The sequence below is a fragment of the Pleurodeles waltl genome, unplaced genomic scaffold (assembly GCF_031143425.1).
Source record: "Pleurodeles waltl isolate 20211129_DDA unplaced genomic scaffold, aPleWal1.hap1.20221129 scaffold_37, whole genome shotgun sequence".
Taxonomy (NCBI): domain Eukaryota; kingdom Metazoa; phylum Chordata; class Amphibia; order Caudata; family Salamandridae; genus Pleurodeles; species Pleurodeles waltl.
Window position 1 is genome coordinate 291,612 of NW_027150076.1, and position 19,817 is coordinate 311,428.

Consider the following 19,817-nt stretch of genomic DNA (forward strand, 5'->3'; position numbering starts at 1 on the left):
GCTAAATTATTTTAATTGCTACTATTAACCAGTGGAAACTAGACTGTTAACTCACAAGACTATTAGTCCTACAAGGAAACAGGGACATTTCTGTGCAGTCACAACATTACCTCCCGGAAACCATTCTACCTTGGTATCACTATATTAACTTTCATAAATTTGCAACAGTGAGTACCCCTATTGCTTCTTTCTCTCCTTTCAGCCACTCGCTCAGCCAGGATACGAGGTGGCCCTAAATTGCCCCAATATCTCTTTTCAGCGCGCTGTTAAAGACGAATGTTTCAGTGGGCATAATATACACTGCCTAGATAACAAAGTGATTGAGTGATGGTTGTATAAAGAATTAGTGATCACGATACTGCAATACATCCGGAGATTCATGGTCCTGAATCGCAGGATAAATATGAAGAAAAGATTGGATTTTATCCTGCATTATTCACATGAATGAATACACAAGATCTTCGTACTCATTTTAATCTCATGTTGGACGTCTTGCTAACAGTTGCATCTGTTATTCAGAATTAACTTTAACATTTTCAGTGAATTTTTAAAAGGGATTGATGTTACAATCTCATTGAAAAGAAAATGGTGCTGATGAAACACCCAGTGCCTGATAATACATACCTAATTGTATGAAATATTTGCAGCATCATTCTTTGTTGTCCTACAAGATACGTCATTACTGATATCCTTATTCCCATCGCTGACATCCTTGTCTCCACCGCTGACATCCTTATCCCCACCGCTGACATCTTTATCCCCACCACTGACATCCTTAGCCCCATCGCTGACATCTTTATCTCCACCGTTGACATCCTTATCCCCACCACTGGCATCCTTAGCCCCACCGCTGACATATATATCCCCACCGCTGACATATTTATCCCCACCGCTGACATCCTTATCCCCACTGCTGACATCCTTATCCCAACTGCTGACATCTTTATCCCCACCGCTGACATCTTTATCTCCACCGCTGACATCTTTATCCCCACCGCTGACATCCTTATCCCCACCGCTGACATCTTTATCCCCACCGCTGACATCCTTATCCCCACCGCTGACATCCTTATCCCCACCGCTGACATCCTTATCCCCACTGCTGACATATTTATCCCCACCGCTGACATATTTATCCCCACCGCTGACATCCTTATCCCCACCGCTGACATCCTTATCCCCACCGCTGACATCCTTATCCCCACCGCTGACATCCTTATCCCAACCGCTGACATCTTTATCCCCACCGCTGACATCTTTATCCCCACTGCTGACATCCTTATCCCCACCACTGACATCCTTATCCCCACCTCTGACATCTTTATCCCCACCGCTGACACCTTTATCTCTACCACTGACATCCTTATCCCCACCACAGACATCTTAATCCCCGCTGACACCTTTATCCCACCGCTCACATCTTTATCCCCACCACTGACATCTTCATCCCCAGTTGACACCTTTATCCCACCACTCACATCTTTATCCCCACCACTGATATCCTTATCCCACCGCTGACATCTTTATCCCCACCACTGATATCTTTATCCCACCGCTGACATCTTTATCCCCACCGCTGACATCTTTATCCCCACCACTGATATCTTTATCCCACCGCTGACATCTTTTTCTCCACCACTGACATCTTTATCCCCACTGCTGATATATTTTTCCTCACCACCCCTTCCCCGCTTGCTGCATTCCCAGGATTTACTGAGGATCTACCTTTAACCCATAGCCTGTTGCAATATATTTGTGACCCCATCTTACTCCATTTCTATTATAGTAAAAGTATTCTAGAGATGGATGTTCAACTCCCTCTGTAATTATTACTTTTTTATATTTCCCAGTATCAAACTTAATTTTTATGTTTTTGGAGAGGTTGAAATACTTTGGAGCTTAACTTCACATGTTTGTCACATGAGCTGTATATTTTCAAGTTATCAACTAAAAAGCAGATCTGTGGCCCTGATTTACACTGGTTTAGCAGACCAAATCAAAGTTTGAACCAGTGTATAAAATAGAGCATAACAATTTTGACCTAGTTTTCACTTCACAAAGTGCAAAACAATGCAAAATCAATTACTGTTTACATTTCCTCATAACAAAGGTTACTCATGAACCAGGTTTTCTTCTTTTAAAATAAAAAAAACTTCTTTCTACACTCCTGATGAAATACAAACAGACAAATAATGTAAGGGTTTAACAATTCGCTTCCATAATTGTGCCTTCACAAAGGTAATTATGTAATATGGACTGTAGCTTTATATATTTACTCCATTCATTCCTATTAGGAAAAAGGTCAACAGTACAAATGTGTTGCCTTGTTGTGTGTATTAGTGACACATTTACAGAAAACGGCCTTGGGTGTTTGTTGAAGGTTCATTTTAGGTTTAGGATTGGCATTACGTTTGTATCCAAGAGAAATATAGTGCAAAATAGATGAAAGTTGATTTTACTGTGTCCATTGTATTGGGGTGCTAGGAAATCCTCTGGTGTCTCAAGAGGTTGGTCACACTTTCTGCACCACAATGACATAAGAGTGCGCTCTGCACAGCAAAGGGCCAAACATTTAAAAACAATACTGCTTGTCTGCTGTTGTTGAATCAAATGAATCAACACTGAAAAGTTCCTTCATTAACATATATAAAAACAACTAGCTGCAGGCAATTTTGCTAAAGTAATAACTTTATCATCATTTCAGGCTTTTAAGAATGCCATGGTCACTCTTTGAGGCAGTGGAGGAGATCCAATGAAGGGACAGTGCATGTCTTAAATGATTACAAGAACCCCAACATAAATACGCGGTAATACAATTAATGTCCTATACTTGCCAATTCTGAAGCTTCGCTGGGCATCACAGCTGCCTCACCATTTGTGCATTCTCACAAGCTCCACAAGGTCCCATTTCAGACTAAAAATGGTCTTCATCCAGTGTGTATTTTATGGTGGCTTGTAAGATCTGACCTTTGAGTTAAGTGTTTCTCTTACTCGCTGGAATGAAACGGCTTCGCTCCTGCGAGTGTCACTTTGTGCTCGACAAGACCCAACTTTCGAGCAAAGGTTTTCCCACAATCACTGCAGTGAATGGCCTCGCTCCTGCGTGTATTCTTCGATGCGCAATCAGATTCATCTCTCAGTAAAGGTCTTTTCACATTCAGTACAGGGGAAGGGCTTCACCCCGTTTGCACTTTTAGATGAACTCCAAGAGTTGACTTTCGAGTAAAGCTTTTCTCACACTGTGAGCACTGATGATGCTTCACTCCTAAGTGTATTCGTTCATGACAAACAAAAGTTCACCTATGATTAAAGCTTTTTTCACAAACATTGCAGTGATATTCCCTTAGTCATGTGTGGATTATTTGATGCTGTAGGAGAGTAGGCTTTTGTGTGAGATGTTCATCGCACCTGGTGCAGTGAAAGGGCTTTAAACCTGTGTGTATTCGTTGGTGCTCAAATAGACTTCAATTTGGGTGAGGGCTCTTGCTTCGAGCATATTGCTCCCCCCCCCTTTTTTGTCTCTGGAAACCTGTCTTTACTACTATAACCCTCGATCTTTTTTCTCTGATTTTGGAACTGTGTGTATACTTTGTGGAGTATATAATTGGGAGAAATACACACTGGACCAGGAGTTATTCGTTTTTTCTCCAAATCTCCCGTTCTGCCCCTCCTTTTTTGAAATTGATGATTTAGAGTAGCCTTTTGGCTACGGGGCTTTTCATATAAGACTAACCTGGTTGACTATACCTGGTAGTAAATATGTCTGACCTACAAGGTCTCAGCTTTGATGCTAGTGTGGTGCAGGAGATCCTGCAGACTCCTTCCATACTAGGGGACGAGAATAGCGGTCCCTCTAGCGGCACAAGAGAAGATTGGACGAAACTATCTGCCTTGAAAAAAGAGCTTCTTAAGACCGTCTTACACGGCACTATCATGACCGAATACCTAAGGGCCAATATTTCACCAAACGGTCTCATTGTTACCAATGTTCCTAGGATTTTCTTACAAGACCTACAATTCAGAATAGACTGGTCACAGATATCATGGAAACCGCTAGCGGTTTGAATATAATTCACCAACTATATTTTGCATGAGAGGCAAGTAGTGACATGTCTATGATAAGGTAATAATCCTACCAATTATCATACAGTTTTTTAAACTGTTCTTTCTCTCTTTGTGTATGCATATATTCAGTTCATAATGGAATTTAGAGCCTGCTATCTCCCTGAGGGAGCCCACCAGTAATACTTGGAGGGTGAGCAAAATTTAAGTTTTCTATCAGCACTCTAGATGTTTTTGTGTGTATTCACTAAGGCACATTTGGGCATTAGTCACAATCGTTCTTGTATGGCGTTCTCACGAGGTTATATAACAACCTATCAGGTACAGTGATTAAAGATAACTGATGCTGAATAGGTTATCCTTTGACGTTGGTTTCCTTTGTTTTACCTTTCAGGTTTTGAATAAATTAATGCACAAAGCAGTTTTCATAAAGGATTAGGTACGTAAATAGGTCCTGATGAATCGCATGAGATCAATTTCAACTCAATATAGCGAGAAACATGTTGACCCCTTGATTGAGTATCACAGTGATTCTGTGTACTCTGATTTTTTGCACCCTTTTTTTACTTGAATTTCTAGTGAAAATTGTTTAAATTTTTGAGGGATTGTATACATTAACTTACCATATCCCTAAAACGATGTTTTTAACTATGCCAGGGGTTTAAATATCTGAATAAATAATTTTTTTACCCCTAATCATTTTTAATCTTTTCCATACCAATCCTCTTTTTTCATCATCTGACCGGCTCTACACCAACTGCCTAAAAGATCTCCGGCAAAGAGCCCCTTTGTGGGGCCCGTCAGGCATTGCAGTGCCGGCCTGACGAGGAGCATAGCCCTATGATGAAGCATGTCACCGGACGGTGAGTGAGGGCTCTTGCTTCGAGCATATTGCTCCCCCCCCCCTTTTTTGTCTCTGGAAACCTGTCTTTACTACTATAACCCTCAATCTTTTTTCTCTGATTTTGGAACTGTGTGTATACTTTGTGGAGTATATAATTGGGAGAAATACACACTGGACCAGGAGTTATTCGTTTTTTCTCCAAATCTCCCGTTCTGCCCCTCCTTTTTTGAAATTGATGATTTAGAGTAGCCTTTTGGCTACGGGGCTTTTCATATAAGACTAACCTGGTTGACTATACCTGGTAGTAAATATGTCTGACCTACAAGGTCTCAGCTTTGATGATAGTGTGGTGCAGGAGATCCTGCAGACTCCTTCCATACTAGGGGACGAGAATAGCGGTCCCTCTAGCGGCACAAGAGAAGATTGGACGAAACTATCTGCCTTGAAAAAAGAGCTTCTTAAGACCGTCTTACACGGCACTATCATGACCGAATACCTAAGGGCCAATATTTCACCAAACGGTCTCATTGTTACCAATGTTCCTAGGATTTTCTTACAAGACCTACAATTCAGAATAGACTGGTCACAGATATCATGGAAATGCACTCGTGATTGGTTGATCTTGATTATCAATACATCTAAACGCCTAGCAGACTCGATCACGGTACAGATCTCCATCACCGAGGCAGCCATTAGAACCACAGTTCAACTCGCTCAGTTCAAGTCCCGCTTGGCGGAAATCAATCTGGAACTTAATGAGACCAAGGAATATCTCACCAGACAGAAGATTAACAAACTACAAAAAGATATTAAACGTTTCAGCAAAGAGAAGATTTATCCCTACACAAAAGACGATTACCATTGTGAGGTCAATTCAGAGACCTCAGATGATTCAGAGGCTCCACAACGCAAGATCTCGGTACCTAACTACAGCTCGAGCTCTGATGGTTGGAGTAGTGATGAGGGACAGAGGATAAACCACAATCGTTACACCCCTCCTCCGCACTACAATCCTCCTTTTCCATATCAGCAGATTCCTCCTTGGCATCCACAACCTATGCCTATGCCTTTTTTCCAGCCCCAACCCCAATATAATTTTAACCCTTTTTTAGGAAGAGGCCGGGGCAGAGGCAGAGGCAGAAACAGAAGGAGAGGAAGAAATGTGCACTGGGCACAAGAAGAGCCCCAGATGATGACCAGGAGCCGGAGTGTGATAGCACAAAAGAAAAACTAGTGGTCAACCTTTCCTGCTCAACCCTGACCCCTACCGAAATGATGGTCTTAGAGAAAGGTTTGGGTTTTGTTCCCACCCCTAGAGAAGATCAATTTAGACTGAATTGTGAAATGTCAGCACTATTCCGTAAGGTTAGACTGCACTTCTTTTTTAAAGATCAACCACCTAAGGTCTCTAGAGGTGACACGGATTTAAGGAACCCCTCTACTTTTACTCCTCCTGTTACCTATATTCCTATAGAGGTACTGACTTTTGAGAAGGCAGTCCGTCATGAGATTCAACAACTAGAACCCCTCCGTACCTTTCAAAATGTGTCCAACTTGGAGCGTATGGCTATCCAATCTCTAGCGCATAACCCTGAAATCACTATAAAATCTGCAGATAAAGGGGGTGCAATCGTAGTTATGGATACTATTTTCTATAGACAGGAATGTCTTAGACTTTTGAGTGACGACACTCACTATAGACACATACAGACAGACCCTACTCCCCGGCTACAACGTACGATCCGCGGGATGATAATGGAAGCAGAAATAGCAGGATGGATTACACGACAGGAAGCAGAGTTCCTGGACACTAAAAATCCCAAAATACCTTACTTTTACTGTCTTCCTAAGATTCACAAGGGCACCCCACCTCCGGGCCGCCCTATAGTGTCTGGTATAGGCTCTCTTTTAGAACCTTTATCTAAATTTTGTGATTTCTTTTTACAACCAATGGTTCATAACACGTCTACCTTCCTTAGAGATACTAAAGACACCTTGATCCTACTTAATGATGTTAACAATGCAGGCCCCACAGATATACTGATATGCCTGGATGTGGAAGCCCTTTACACTAATATTCCACAAGAAGCAACCTTAACAGCAGTAGAAGACTTGTTGATGGCAGAAACATGGACCTATAATACGCCAGTCAGTTTCATCATGCAATGCGCAAGTGTGGCACTGAAAGAGAATTTTTTCCAGTTCGAGAAACGTCTCTTCCACCAGATACAAGGTACTTCCATGGGAAGTACCTTCGCACCAAGCCTGGCATGCCTGTATATGTTTGCATTTGAACAACGCCACATTCTAACTCCTGAGCAACCATTTTTCAACAACATAAGACTATGGCGTCGCTACATTGACGACATTCTAGTTATTTGGAAGGGTAGTTATGAATTGGCATTAGATTTCACTAATTGGGTTAACACCCTTGACACCAATCTCCGTTTCAGTGCTAACATTTCGGATCAAGAGGTGGCTTTTCTTGATTTACGGATAACACTCAGAGATGGTTATTTGCATTCCTCTGTATACCATAAACCCACAGATAGAAACAGTTTATTACTCTACAATAGCCATCACCCAAAATCATTATGGGACAATCTTCCTTTTGGGCAATTCCTTAGGATACGACGGAATTGTTCAGACACAGACGACTTTCATCTTCAAGCTAAAACTCTCTGCAGTAAACTGGGTGCACGTAATTATCCTGCTAGATGCGTGAGACAAGCGAAGAAAAGAGCCAGCAATATTCCAAGAGAGACTCTTCTGGCTAATAATATCCGCACTTCTCAATCTAGACTTACTTGTGTGACTACCTACACGCCTTTGAGTAATCAGATTAAGAAGATCATCCGGAGACAGTGGCCTATCCTCAACAGTGCAGGAGAGTCCTTGGACTACCCTTTGTTTGCCTTTAAGAGGACCCACAACATTAAAGATATGGTTGTTCACACCAGACCTGTACATAAAAAAACCACGGATGATGTCCACCAAGATCAGTGGTTGAAAGTCAAAGGCCATCACCCATGTGGGGGTTGTAACGTATGCTCAATGACTAAAAGCACCTATGAAGTAGATCTCGTGAACCTAGGAAATGGCAACTGAAATCACACACCAATTGTCGCACTAAAAACTGTGTCTATATGATCACTTGTCCTTGTGACTTGAGGTACATAGGAATGACAACAAGAATGGTGAAAACACGCATCAATGAACACCGAAGCACTATCAGGTGTAAGAGGTCTGCAACAAAATTAACGAATCACTATTTGGAAAAACAACACACTGCAGACAACATCAGATGGCTAATATTGGAGACTATTAAAGACAACAATGAGTGTACAAGAAGACTCTTTGAAAAAGAACAACGATGGGTCTTTAGGCTAAGGACCCATGAGAGTGGGCTCAACGATGAGATCCCTTGGGCCTGTTTTACCCGTTGAACGTCGGGTCCCTTCAGACCACCTATTAACCTTTTGCATTACTATGTGAATCACTTTCCATGTGATTTTTCTATAAATACACCTTTTTTTACTTTTGCAACTTTTGCATAATTCATTTTGTACGCGCAGTGAGCGTACTTTATTTTGTATAGTTGGCAATTTTTGCATCAACTATGATACCGAGATATCTCCATTTTTCCTATTCATCTAGATCCTAGGACATTTCCCTTGTATATATGGCCGACTTGGTTTTAGTCCTTCTTTTGTTTTTGTTTTTGTCTTTGATCCTGTCTTGGCTCACAGTCCCCTTTCACTCTTTACTATCTCAGGGCATTTAAAATGAACCCCATTCTAACGCTACTTTGTGTTCCGGGGAAGGAGACGGCTCACAGGTGAACCAACGCTTGTGGTTCGATGTCAAGTAAGTGCTGTTTCGGCGTTTTACGATCGCCGTTATTGACACACGCTTTTTTGCCTCTGTCTGGAGCTTCATGTACATAATTGTTTACGAAGCTTCATTATTTTGGGTTCGAACACTAGCCGGCATACGCGAGCTCCACGCCTTCACAGACACGGGCGGGACGCGTTCCTGATTTGATACGCCCCGCCCAGCAGGCTTTTCCTCTCAGTGGGGCTATCTACTGACTACATGTGTTGAAATATACACACAATAGGGACAAGACTGTAAACGTCTCTCCTATTCTTTCTTACTCCGAACCCCTTGACATCTGTCTTTCACTAATTAAGTGATATGACGGATATCGTCTACGAATGATCTGGCGACTGGCCGACACTGCTGTTGTAGTTTATTGTTTTTTGTATTTTCAACTAGAGGTTACCGTGTAACTTAAGAACTTCCCTTCACTGAATATTAATTGTAGCTACCCTCGGTTTGACAATCGTGCGTCTTCTCTGTCTTGTATTTTTGCTAGCGGTTTGAATACAATTCACCAACTATATTTTGCATGAGAGGCAAGTAGTGACATGTCTATGATAAGGTAATAATCCTACCAATTATCATACGGTTTTTTAAACTGTTCTTTCTCTCTTTGTGTATGCATATATTCAGTTCATAATGGAATTTAGAGCCTGCTATCTCCCTGAGGGAGCCCACCAGTAATACTTGGAGGGTGAGCAAAATTTAAGTTTTCTATCAGCACTCTAGATGTTTTTGTGTGTATTCACTAAGGCACATTTGGGCATTAGTCACAATCGTTCTTTTATGGCGTTCTCACAAGGTTATATAACAACCTATCAGGTACAGTGATTAAAGATAACTGTTGCTGAATAGGTTATCCTTTGACGTTGGTTTCCTTTGTTTTACCTTTCAGGTTTTGAATAAATTAATGCACAAAGCAGTTTTCATAAAGGATTAGGTACGTAAATAGGTCCTGATGAATCGCATGAGATCAATTTCAACTCAATATAGCGAGAAACATGTTGACCCCTTGATTGAGTATCACAGTGATTCTGTGTACTCTGATTTTTTGCACCCTTTTTTTACTTGAATTTCTAGTGAAAATTGTTTAAATTTTTGAGGGATTGTATACATTAACTTACCATATCCCTAAAACGATGTTTTTAACTATGCCAGGGGTTTAAATATCTGAATAAATAATTTTTTTACCCCTAGTCATTTTTAATCTTTTCCATACCAATCCTCTTTTTTCATCATCTGACCGGCTCTACACCAACTGCCTAAAAGATCTCCGGCAAAGAGCCCCTTTGTGGGGCCCGTCAGGCATTGCAGTGCCGGCCTGACGAGGAGCATAGCCCTATGATGAAGCATGTCACCGGACGGTGAGTGAGGGCTCTTGCTTCGAGCATATTGCTCCCCCCCCCCTTTTTTGTCTCTGGAAACCTGTCTTTACTACTATAACCCTCGATCTTTTTTCTCTGATTTTGGAACTGTGTGTATACTTTGTGGAGCTCAAATAGACTTGCCTTACTACTAAATCCTTTCTCACACGGTGCATGAAAAGGGTTCCATTTCTGTGTGCAGTTTGTGGTGCTGGTAACGATTTGACTTTTGAGCATAAGCTTTGTCACACTCACTGCATTAAAAAGGTCTCACACCTCTGTGTGTTCTTTGGTGATTTAGAAGATGTGACTTACTAGCAAAGCTTTTCTCACACTCTAAGCAGTGAAAAGGCCTCACGTCTGTGTGACTTCCTTCATGTTGTCTAAGATATGACTGTGTTGTAAAGCTCTTTCTGCATTCAGTGCAGGGGAAAGGTCTCAGCCCTGTGTGGATTCTCTGATGCACCTCAAGAGCCTCCTTACTGATAAATCTTTTCTCACACTGTACAGGGAAAAGGCTTCACTCCTATGTGTATTTTTCAGTGATGAAAAAGATTTGCATGATGAGTAAAACGTTTCCCACGCTCATTCCAGTGAAAAGGCCTCGTACCTTCGTGGATTCTCGGATGCACCACAAGACCTGTTTTTCTGAAAAAACTCTTCTCACATTCAGTACAGGGGAACAATCTTTGCTTCCTGTGGATTTGTTGATTTTTTTTTTGTATGGATTTCTCAGTAAATTTCACTTTGCATTCATAGCAAGTATAGGATTTTTTTCTGTCACCAAGTGTGATACTCCAAAATAAAATAAAAAAGGCAAATAAAAGGCAAGTTTAAAAATGAGATATTGTTTAATAAAATACAAACACAGAGCTGGGACGCTTCATGTCAAAGTTGCACAGATGTTGAGGCTCTACAAAAAAGAAAGAGAGAGGAAAGAGAAAGAGAGACAATAAAGTAATGCCTAATTGAGTGCCTTTCTTTCATGGAAAAAGAAAGTACTTTAGTCACAAAGCAAATCTGTGGGCCTGATTTAGATCTTGGTGGAGAGAATAATCGGTCACAAACGTGACGGGTATCCATCCGCCTTATTATGATCTTCATCGGATATCATGATATCCTAATAAGGTAGATAATTCAGGTCCTAAATGCTACACAACACAATGAGAGCATAATACTGGGTTGAAGGTAGTTGCATCTACCAGTAAAGCACTACATCCCCTCTCTTCGTAGCACCCCTCTCCTTCCTGCTATGATCAACTTTTTGTCTTTAAAGTTCCTAATCCTACTTGGAGTAGCAAAGATTAGACTCAAGTGCAGAGAACTCAAACCAATCCCGCTCACTGGTCGAGCACCTCGATTCAAAGTCTTTTTCAACCCTTTGTAGTAAGCTTTGTGTCTAAGGGCCTGACTTAGAACTCAGCAGAGGGAAATACTCTGTGACAAATGTGAGGGCTATCCAGTTCACAGTATTACGATCTGCATAGGATATATTACAATCGTGATATGGCAAACGCAAAATCTGTCATGTTTGTCATGGAGTAACCTCCTCCACCAAACTCTAAATCAGGCCCTAATTCCTAAGCGGCGCGGCAGTCTTGCCACTTGTGCCAGTCTCTGTCCTCGTATGCAGGGCTAGACCCATCTTGTTTTGCTCTTGGTTGTATTAAACTTCAGGCTGTATGGAGGGTTTGGGATGTCCTACCTCCCTTAACGCACTGGTTCTTTCTTTGCGATAGCGGCTATGTTGTTTGGGTCAGAGTCCAAGGAGCGGGCTCACTAGGCAATCTTCGACAGCTGTGGCCCTCAGGGCTGGTTGCAGGCTGGTTATCGGATGTACCAGTTTTTTGCAATGATGTCTCTGTGGTAGTTGTGGTCTCTGGACAAATCATGGCTTACATTTTGGCAGGATGTTGCCTTAGATTTCTTAAGCAGCTGGAGTAGTACCAATAGTTCAAGCTTGTGGCTGGCTGCTGGGTTTAATTCAGTTAATTCGGAAACTGCGCAGAGACACTGGATTGACCTCTTCATCTGGGTGGGCCATGCTGTGAAAAGGCTGAGCATCTACCCCTGGAAAGTCTCCTCTCTGAAGGACCAGGCACTCTAATCCTCTCTCGCCATGCAGGCAGGCATCTAGTGTTTTATGCAGATTAACAGCCCTTCTAGAAGAAAGTGCAGATGTCAGGTGATGTCCCCTCAATTCCTGGAGACAGGCTGCCAGTCAGACACCAGCCCTGGTTACACAGCAGTTCTTCTAGTAGTCTACAAACCAGTCCCTTCCTGTGTCAAGTATTATTTGGGACTGGAACAAAGTGAGGTGGATACACTGTCTCGATCTTCAGAAGCGGTTGGGGTGCTTCTCTTTCAAATGTAACTTCCAGGCTGCTTTCCAGAAAAAGCCTGTGTGCAAAGTGATGTCTCTCACAATAGATAGCAACTGAGTTGGCTCCTAGATAAACACATTGAAGTGTGCGCTCTCTGCATATGGCTCATCATCCTTCCTGAAGGAGTAATCAGTGACAGACAGGGGGCAGAGTCAAGATGGTGACCATAGCAAACCCATAGTTGTGAGCTCCGTGTAGGCCCAAGATTTATCTTGAAAGTATCCTCCCGGATCGGAGCCTGAAATATACACAGGGTACTATCCTTCACTGGGGGCTGTGGAGGGAGGGAGCCTGATTGCCCCTCTGCTTGGCTGATATTGAGAAACTGGTGGAGCGCCTGGAGGATGGCCATGCGGCCTGCAGCACAGGCGGTGATGGTCCTGAGGAGGCCCGCTGAGCTCCATCATAGCTGATGCTGCGGACAAACATCGGGCTACTCGAGGAGCACGTTGCGGAGCTTGCTCCCCTTGGTGGCTCATCCCTGGCGGAACAGCCGGAACCGTGAGGAGGAGCGGTCGAGGAAAAGGATGTGCTGCAAGGACGTCACGGAGGGGGAGGTGACCGAGTCAACTGCACCTGATCCTGGGGCTGCTGACGTCATGCATTCTGTGTGCGGTGCGCACCTACTGACATGCAGGGAGCGAAGGACTCTGACACATGGATGAAGAGAGCCTGACTGTGCTGTGGTCTGCCGGGGTCCCTAGGTGTTGGGCGAGCGCAGAGATTAAATCCCCTCCCACCTGAGGCCCTGTGACTGCATCGGAGGGAGCTTGCTTGATCACGCAGCTAGATCCCTCGACTGCCTAGGTATGGGGGTTCCTGCGGGGGCGGGCTGTAGGGCTGCGGGCCTCCTTGAGCTGCTCAGCAGGAGCTGGGTGCCTGGTGGCATACGGCCGCAGACGGGCCCCCTTTGAATGCAAGTGCAGCCCCCCTGGACATCGTGTATGGGCCTTTCTTACACTGTGGTCTGCTGGCGGGGGAGACTGATGTCAGGCTTCCTGGGGTAATCATTTGAGGACATTGGGGGCGAGCAAGAGTTGTCCGCCCCTGCACCGGGACACTTGTAACCCTGTGATCCTCTTTGCCACTGGTAACGGTGCCGCCGAGTTGCTCCACCTGGAAAAGCAGAGATGCCACACTACTGTTGTGGACACTACTTCCATACGTGGACGTCGCCCCACCGAGACCTGGCTGGGCCTGCTCCCTCGCTGGCTTCTCCTCCTCATTAACTTATCAGAGACTGAGTAAGTGAGTGCTTGGCGTGAGATTTAACTGCCTTTGGCTGCGCAGAGGCGAACACTGATCCTCTCCAACTCACGGACTGAGCCCTTGAGGAGTGGTGTGCTCCTGCTATCACCTCCGTGACCCTTAAAGGAACCTGCCCGATGTGATAGGCCTCCGTTTCCACAATTTTGCCACAGCGGGCATTTCTAGGGGTAATACCTCACTCACCTGGAGAACTCAGCATCCCACATTACGTTACCGTGATGGGAAAGTCCAAGATCAACAAATCCTTAGTGCAGCCCTCGATACCCATGGACTCTTCCGGCTGCCCAGCTGAGGCGTTCAATCACTTAGAGTCCACGCTTCAGGCACACTCTGCCCAGTTTAATAAGGTTCTTCACACCATTCTAGAAATCAATACCTCCCTGGAGACTAAGATTGATGCAATATCTATGGATGTGAATTTGATCCGGGCAGACCACCGCAACCTGACTCACTTCCCTTCCCCCTACAGTGCAGGACCTACAGATGCAGATGGCACAGCTCCAAGAAGATATGACCTGTCTGCGCTAGTAAGCAGAGAATTCTGGGGGGAGATTCAGACGCAATAATGTTCGACTTTTGGCATTTCCCAAATGCGCAGAAGGCCCCAGTGTGGAACTTTTTATCGAAAACTGGCTGCTAGAAATGGTGTTATTGGGCAAGCCGTCTAAAATCTTCTCTGTGTAGCGCACACAGAGTTCTTGGGAAGCCGCCCAAGCCGGGCGTCCCACTGTATTCCATTGTGGCCCGACTTCTCAATTTCCAGGACTGCAACTTACTACTTCAGTTATTCCTCACGAAAGGCCCATGGGGGTACAAAGTTGCTGTGATTTCACAGCCTACCCGGTTTTCACAGCCGAGGTGCAGAAGCAGCGCAGCTCCTACTGCAGGGCCAAGCAGCATTTATGAGATTTGAACTACAAATATGCGCTCTCATTCCCGGCAAAACTTTGGGTTGTGGATGGTGAGGTGACCAGGGTGTTTGCCACTCCCAGAGATTTATGGACTTGGTTGCACGTGAAAGGTTTACTGCAATCCTCACAGGAGAATCCAACTGATGAAACTTGGCTAGTGCTCTGTGCATGCTCGAAGGCTGCCCAGGACCAGTCCCTCCCGGGCTCAGGCAGCAGCTGAACAGGCTAAAGCAGTGCAACATCACAACTGATGCTAGGCCCCTCCTCCACTATACAGGAGTCTCACCAGTTGGACCCTGGCTCAGACGTGGAGACCTCAACTTCTTCCCAGGCCTCAAGGTCGGCTGGCCTGGCACCTACTCTGCTGCTGGCTGTTGACCTTTGATCGCGTGAGTGACTGGCTTGGGCTTGTTAACTCCAGCGGCCGTTCAAGTTAATGGATGTTCGCCCGGGATGGGCTACTATATGCTCTGGATCACTTCTTTGATTCCTTTAGCTGGGCCCACATTATGGAACTCTGCACAGCATTGTTACCGCCTGAGAGATATATACATCTCCACCGCATGGACCTTGTTCCACATTAAGAGCCCTTTTCATATTTGTTGTATTGTTTGGGGGGTTGTGGCATGACACATGTAGGTTCTCAGGTCTGGGATGGGGGATAGGGGAGTTGTTACATATGTTTTCACTGTTGTTTTGCATAGCTTGGCTGGTGCCATTGATACCCGATACACTGAGTTGGGGGAGGCTCGCCAGGTGGTGAACATTGGACCACGTGATGCACTGCATGTCTTTATCATGGCCACTAAGTACGCCACCTTAACGTGGAACATCTGAGGCATGGGTACTCCTGCCAAATGTCATACAAATCATTCATACCTTAGACGCAGACAGGTACAATTTGCATATTTTCAGGAAACACACCTCACGAACGGGAAACTGCTTTAACTTAACAATGGAGTGGGCAGATATATGGGACTGGATACTCAGTCTACGCTGGGGGGAGGGGGTCCTTATCTGGGTGGCCCCAGAAGTTCCCATTGTTAGACATGAAGTTCAAGTGGATAAGGAAGGTCGGTATCTCCTACAAGCAGGTGCTCTAGTTGGTCACCCCTTTACAATCAACTTGATTCACGCCCCCAACACGGCCCAAGGCACCTTCCTAAGCCCACTTCCCTGACCGTTACAGGATCATCAGGCACCCAGACTCTGGAGAGGGGAGTTACTTGCATACATGACCCCAACCTGGACCACTCGGTTCCCCCACTACAGAACACACCTGGCGTACCCGCTACTAAACACTTCCAGCTCTGGACAAAATCATCGGACCTACATGATGTTTGGTGCCTGGGCCATCCAGGTGACAGGGAATATTCCAACTGTGCACTGGGACACCAAATTCATACGCGGTTAGATTACTTGTTTTGCACTACAGATTGCTGGCCCCTTATTCAGAGTTCTGAATACCTCAGCAGGACCCATCGGACCATAATCCTCTCAAGCTCACGTTTTATAGGGGAGGGGAAACAGCACCCATCTCATCATGGAGACTAAGATGGTCATTATGGCCCTGGTGGTCTTCTGGGCACCATGGTAAAGTGGCTGTAGCACCGCCAACAGGCGCTGGCATCTTGCCCCAACACCACTCATACCACCACGCCGGTATGAATTGCTGGGCCAAAGATCTTCATCTCCGACCCGGCGGACCCCAGAGTATCGCTGGCAGTACCGCCTAGTTTTACGCAGCGGTAGCCCCCCACAAAAATCATGGCGGTAGGGCTACTGATAACAGGGAATTCCTTCCCTTTCACCTGTAGGCAGGTCCCTCACTCCCCCCAGCAAGCACCTGACCCCTCCCGCTCCCCATACAAACACAAGCCACCCACCCCCCAATCCATACACTAAACCCCCATCCCCCACTCCATACACTAACCCCCACCCAAATCCATGCACTTGCCCCCCACCCCCTCATACGCGCACACACCCGCAGACACGCACACACTCACACACACAACATCCGTTTATGCACCTGCACACAAGCACACACCACACAACTCCTCCCACAACCATACACGCATTCACACCTATATCCCAACTGGCATTCATACATGCATCAATACAGACATCCAAACACGCACTCAGGCACGTTCACACAACACCCCCCTCCCATGTTGGTCGATCACCTTAAATGGTGGTCGCAGTGGCCATCCAGGAAGGAACAGGATCCATGGCACTTGCTCCACTGCCAGCGCCCCGTCACCACAACACCGCCACGCCTATTACTAAGTCGTAATAGGCGTGGCGGTGTTGTGTTGACGTGGCAGTGCCAGCGGAGCAATCTCCACTGCACCACCAATTTATGGAGGAGAGCCGCCAGCAGTCATAATATGGCAGTCTGTACACCGCCATCACTGGCAGTCTTGTGGCTGGGGGAACTTCGGTGGTCTACAACAGCGGAAGCCCTACAGGACACAGACTTCCAAGATTCAATGATTACACATATCTCCACATACTTCACTAACAACACAGGATCAGTGGGTAATCACAGGATTCAGTGGGACGCCATGAAAGTGGACATGAGAGGTCACTGTATTGCTACATCATGGGGGGTTAAATCCTCCCTTACACGCAGTGTCTTGATCCACAAATCAGAGAACAAAGTGATCACATCCTCTATGGCGCACCCTCTCCTAGTTGATGTAGGTTATAAAGGGTATCTAACCCAACAAGACATGGACGGTGTAAGGAAATGCCTCTTTGGCATGGTTACCCCCTAACCTTTTGCCTTTGCTGATGCTAAGTTTTGATTGAAAGTGTGCTGTGACCCTGCTAACCAGGCCCCAGCACCAGTGTTCTTTCCCTAAACTGTACCTTTGCTTCCACAATTGGCACAGACCTGGCACTCAGATAAGTCCCTTGTAACTAATATCCCTGGTACCAAGGGCCCTGATGCCAGGGAAGGTCTCTAAGGGCTGCAGCATGTCTTATGCCACCCTGGGAACCCCTCACTCAGCACAGGCACACTGCCTCACAGCTTGTGTGTGCTGGTGGGGAGAAAAAGACTAAGTCGACATGGCAGTCCCCTCAGAGAGCCATGCCAACCTCACACTGCCTGTAGCATAGGTAAGTCACCCCTCTAGCAGGCCTTACAGCCCTAAGGCAGGGTGCACTATACCACCGGTGAGGGCATATGTGCATGAGCACTATGCCCCTACAGTGTCTAGGAAAAACCTTAGACATTGTAAGTGCAGGGTAGCCATAAGAGTATGTGGCCTGGGAGTTTGTCAAACACGAACTCCACAGTACCATAATGGCTACACTGAAAACTGGGAAGCTTAGTATCAAACTTCTCAGCACAATAAATGCACACTGATGCCAATGTGCAATTTATTGTAACATACACCCAGAGGGCATCTTAGAGATGCCCCCTGAATACCAATCCGACTTCTAGTGTAGGCTGACCAGTTTCTGCCAGCCTGCCACACACCGGACATGTTTCTGGCCAGCTGGGGAAGAGTGCCTTTGTCACTCTGTGGCCAAGAACAAAGCCTGTACTGGGTGGAGGTGCTTCACACCTCCCCCTGCAGGAACTGTAACACCTGCGGTGAGCCTCAAAGGCTCAGCCCTTTTGTTACAGCGCCCCAGGGCATCCCAGCTAGTGGAGATGCCTGCCCCTCCAGCCACTGCCCCCACTTTTGGCAGCAAGGCTGGAGGAGATGATGAGAAAAACAAGGAGGAGTCACCCACCAGTCAGGACAGCCCCTAAGGTGCCCTGAGCTGAGGTGACCCCTGCCTTTAGAAATCCTCCATTTTAGTTTTGGAGGATTCCCCCAATAGGATTAAGGATGTGCCCCCCTCCCCACAGGGAGGCGGCACAAAGAGGGTGTAGCCATTCTCAAGGATAGTGGCCATTGGCTACTGCCCTCCCAGAACTAAACACACCCCTAAATTCCTGCAACCTGAAGAAACAAGAAGGACTGCTGACCTACAAGCCTGCAGAGAAGACGGACGATGACAACTGCTTTGGCCCCAGCCCTACCGGCCTGTCTCCAACTTCAAAAACCTGCAACCAGCGATGCATCCAAAAGGGACCAGTGACCTCTGAAGCCTCAGAGGACTGCCCTGGACTAAAGGACCAAGAAACTCCCATGAGCAGCGGCTCTGCACACAACCAGCAACTTCTTTGCAACAAAGAAGCAACTTTCAAAGACTGCACGTTTCTCTCCGGAAGCGTGAGACTTCACACTCTGCACCCGATGCCCCCGGCTCGAGATCCAGAGAACAAACACCACAGGAATGACTCCACGGTGACAGCGAGCCCGTGAGTAGCCAGAGACAACCGCCCTGAGCCCCCACAGCGATGCCTGCAGAGAGAATCCAGAGGCTCCCCCTGACCGCGCCTGCCTGTAACAAGGGACCCGACGCCTGGAACCAGCACTGCACCCGCAGCCCCCAGGACCTGAAGGAACCGAACCTCAGTGCAGGAGTGACCCCCTACGTGACCCTCTGCGTAGCCCAGGTAGTGGCTGTCCTGAGAAGCCCCCCCTGCGCCTGCCTGCACCGCTAGAGTGACCCCCGGGTCCCTCCATTGTTTCCTATCTGGAACCCGACACCTGCTTTGCACACTGCACCCGGCTGCCCCTGTGCCACTGACGGTGTGTTTTGTGTGCCTACTTGTGTCCCCGACCGCCCAGGGCTCTACAAATCCCCCCTAGTCTGCCCCCGAGGACGCGGGTACTTACCTGCTGGCAGAATGGAACCGGAGCACCCCTGTTCTCTATAGGCACCTATGTGTTTTGGGCATCTCTTTGACCTCTGCACCTGACCGGCCCTGAGCTGCTGGTGTGGTAACTTTGGGGTTGCCTTGAACCCCCAACAGTGGGCTGCCATGCCCCAGAACTGAGACTTGTAAGTGTTTTACTTACCTCACAAACTAACCTTTACTTACCTCCCCCAGGAACAGTTGATTTTTGCACTGTGTCCACTTTGAAAATAGCTTATTGCCATTTTAAACAACTGTATATGATATTGCTTTTATTCAAAGTTCCTAACTTACCTGTTTGAAGTACCTTGCATTTTATGTGTTTACTTCAAATCTTGA

At 46.1% G+C, this 19,817-nt stretch overlaps 1 protein-coding gene across 1 annotated transcript; it reads right to left on the bottom strand.

Annotated features, from left to right (window-relative positions):
- Positions 1-624: 624 nt before the first annotated feature.
- LOC138276121 (S-antigen protein-like) lies at positions 625-2,908 on the bottom strand. Its single transcript, XM_069219167.1, has 2 exons — positions 2,873-2,908; positions 625-1,362 (listed from the first exon to the last, which is right to left on the bottom strand). The coding sequence occupies exons 1-2, from the start codon at positions 2,906-2,908 to the stop codon at positions 625-627; spliced, it is 774 nt and encodes a 257-aa protein (XP_069075268.1).
- Positions 2,909-19,817: the final 16,909 nt, after the last annotated feature.

Bases quoted from the DNA above. Each gene is read 5' to 3' on its own strand.
- LOC138276121 (XM_069219167.1), bottom strand. From the start codon at position 2,908: ATGGGACCTTGTGGAGCTTGTGAGAATGCACAAATG. The intron at 1,363-2,872 runs GTGAGGCAGCTG...GGTGGGGATAAG, and splicing joins CTTGTGAGAATGCACAAATG to GATGTCAGTGGTAGAGATAA.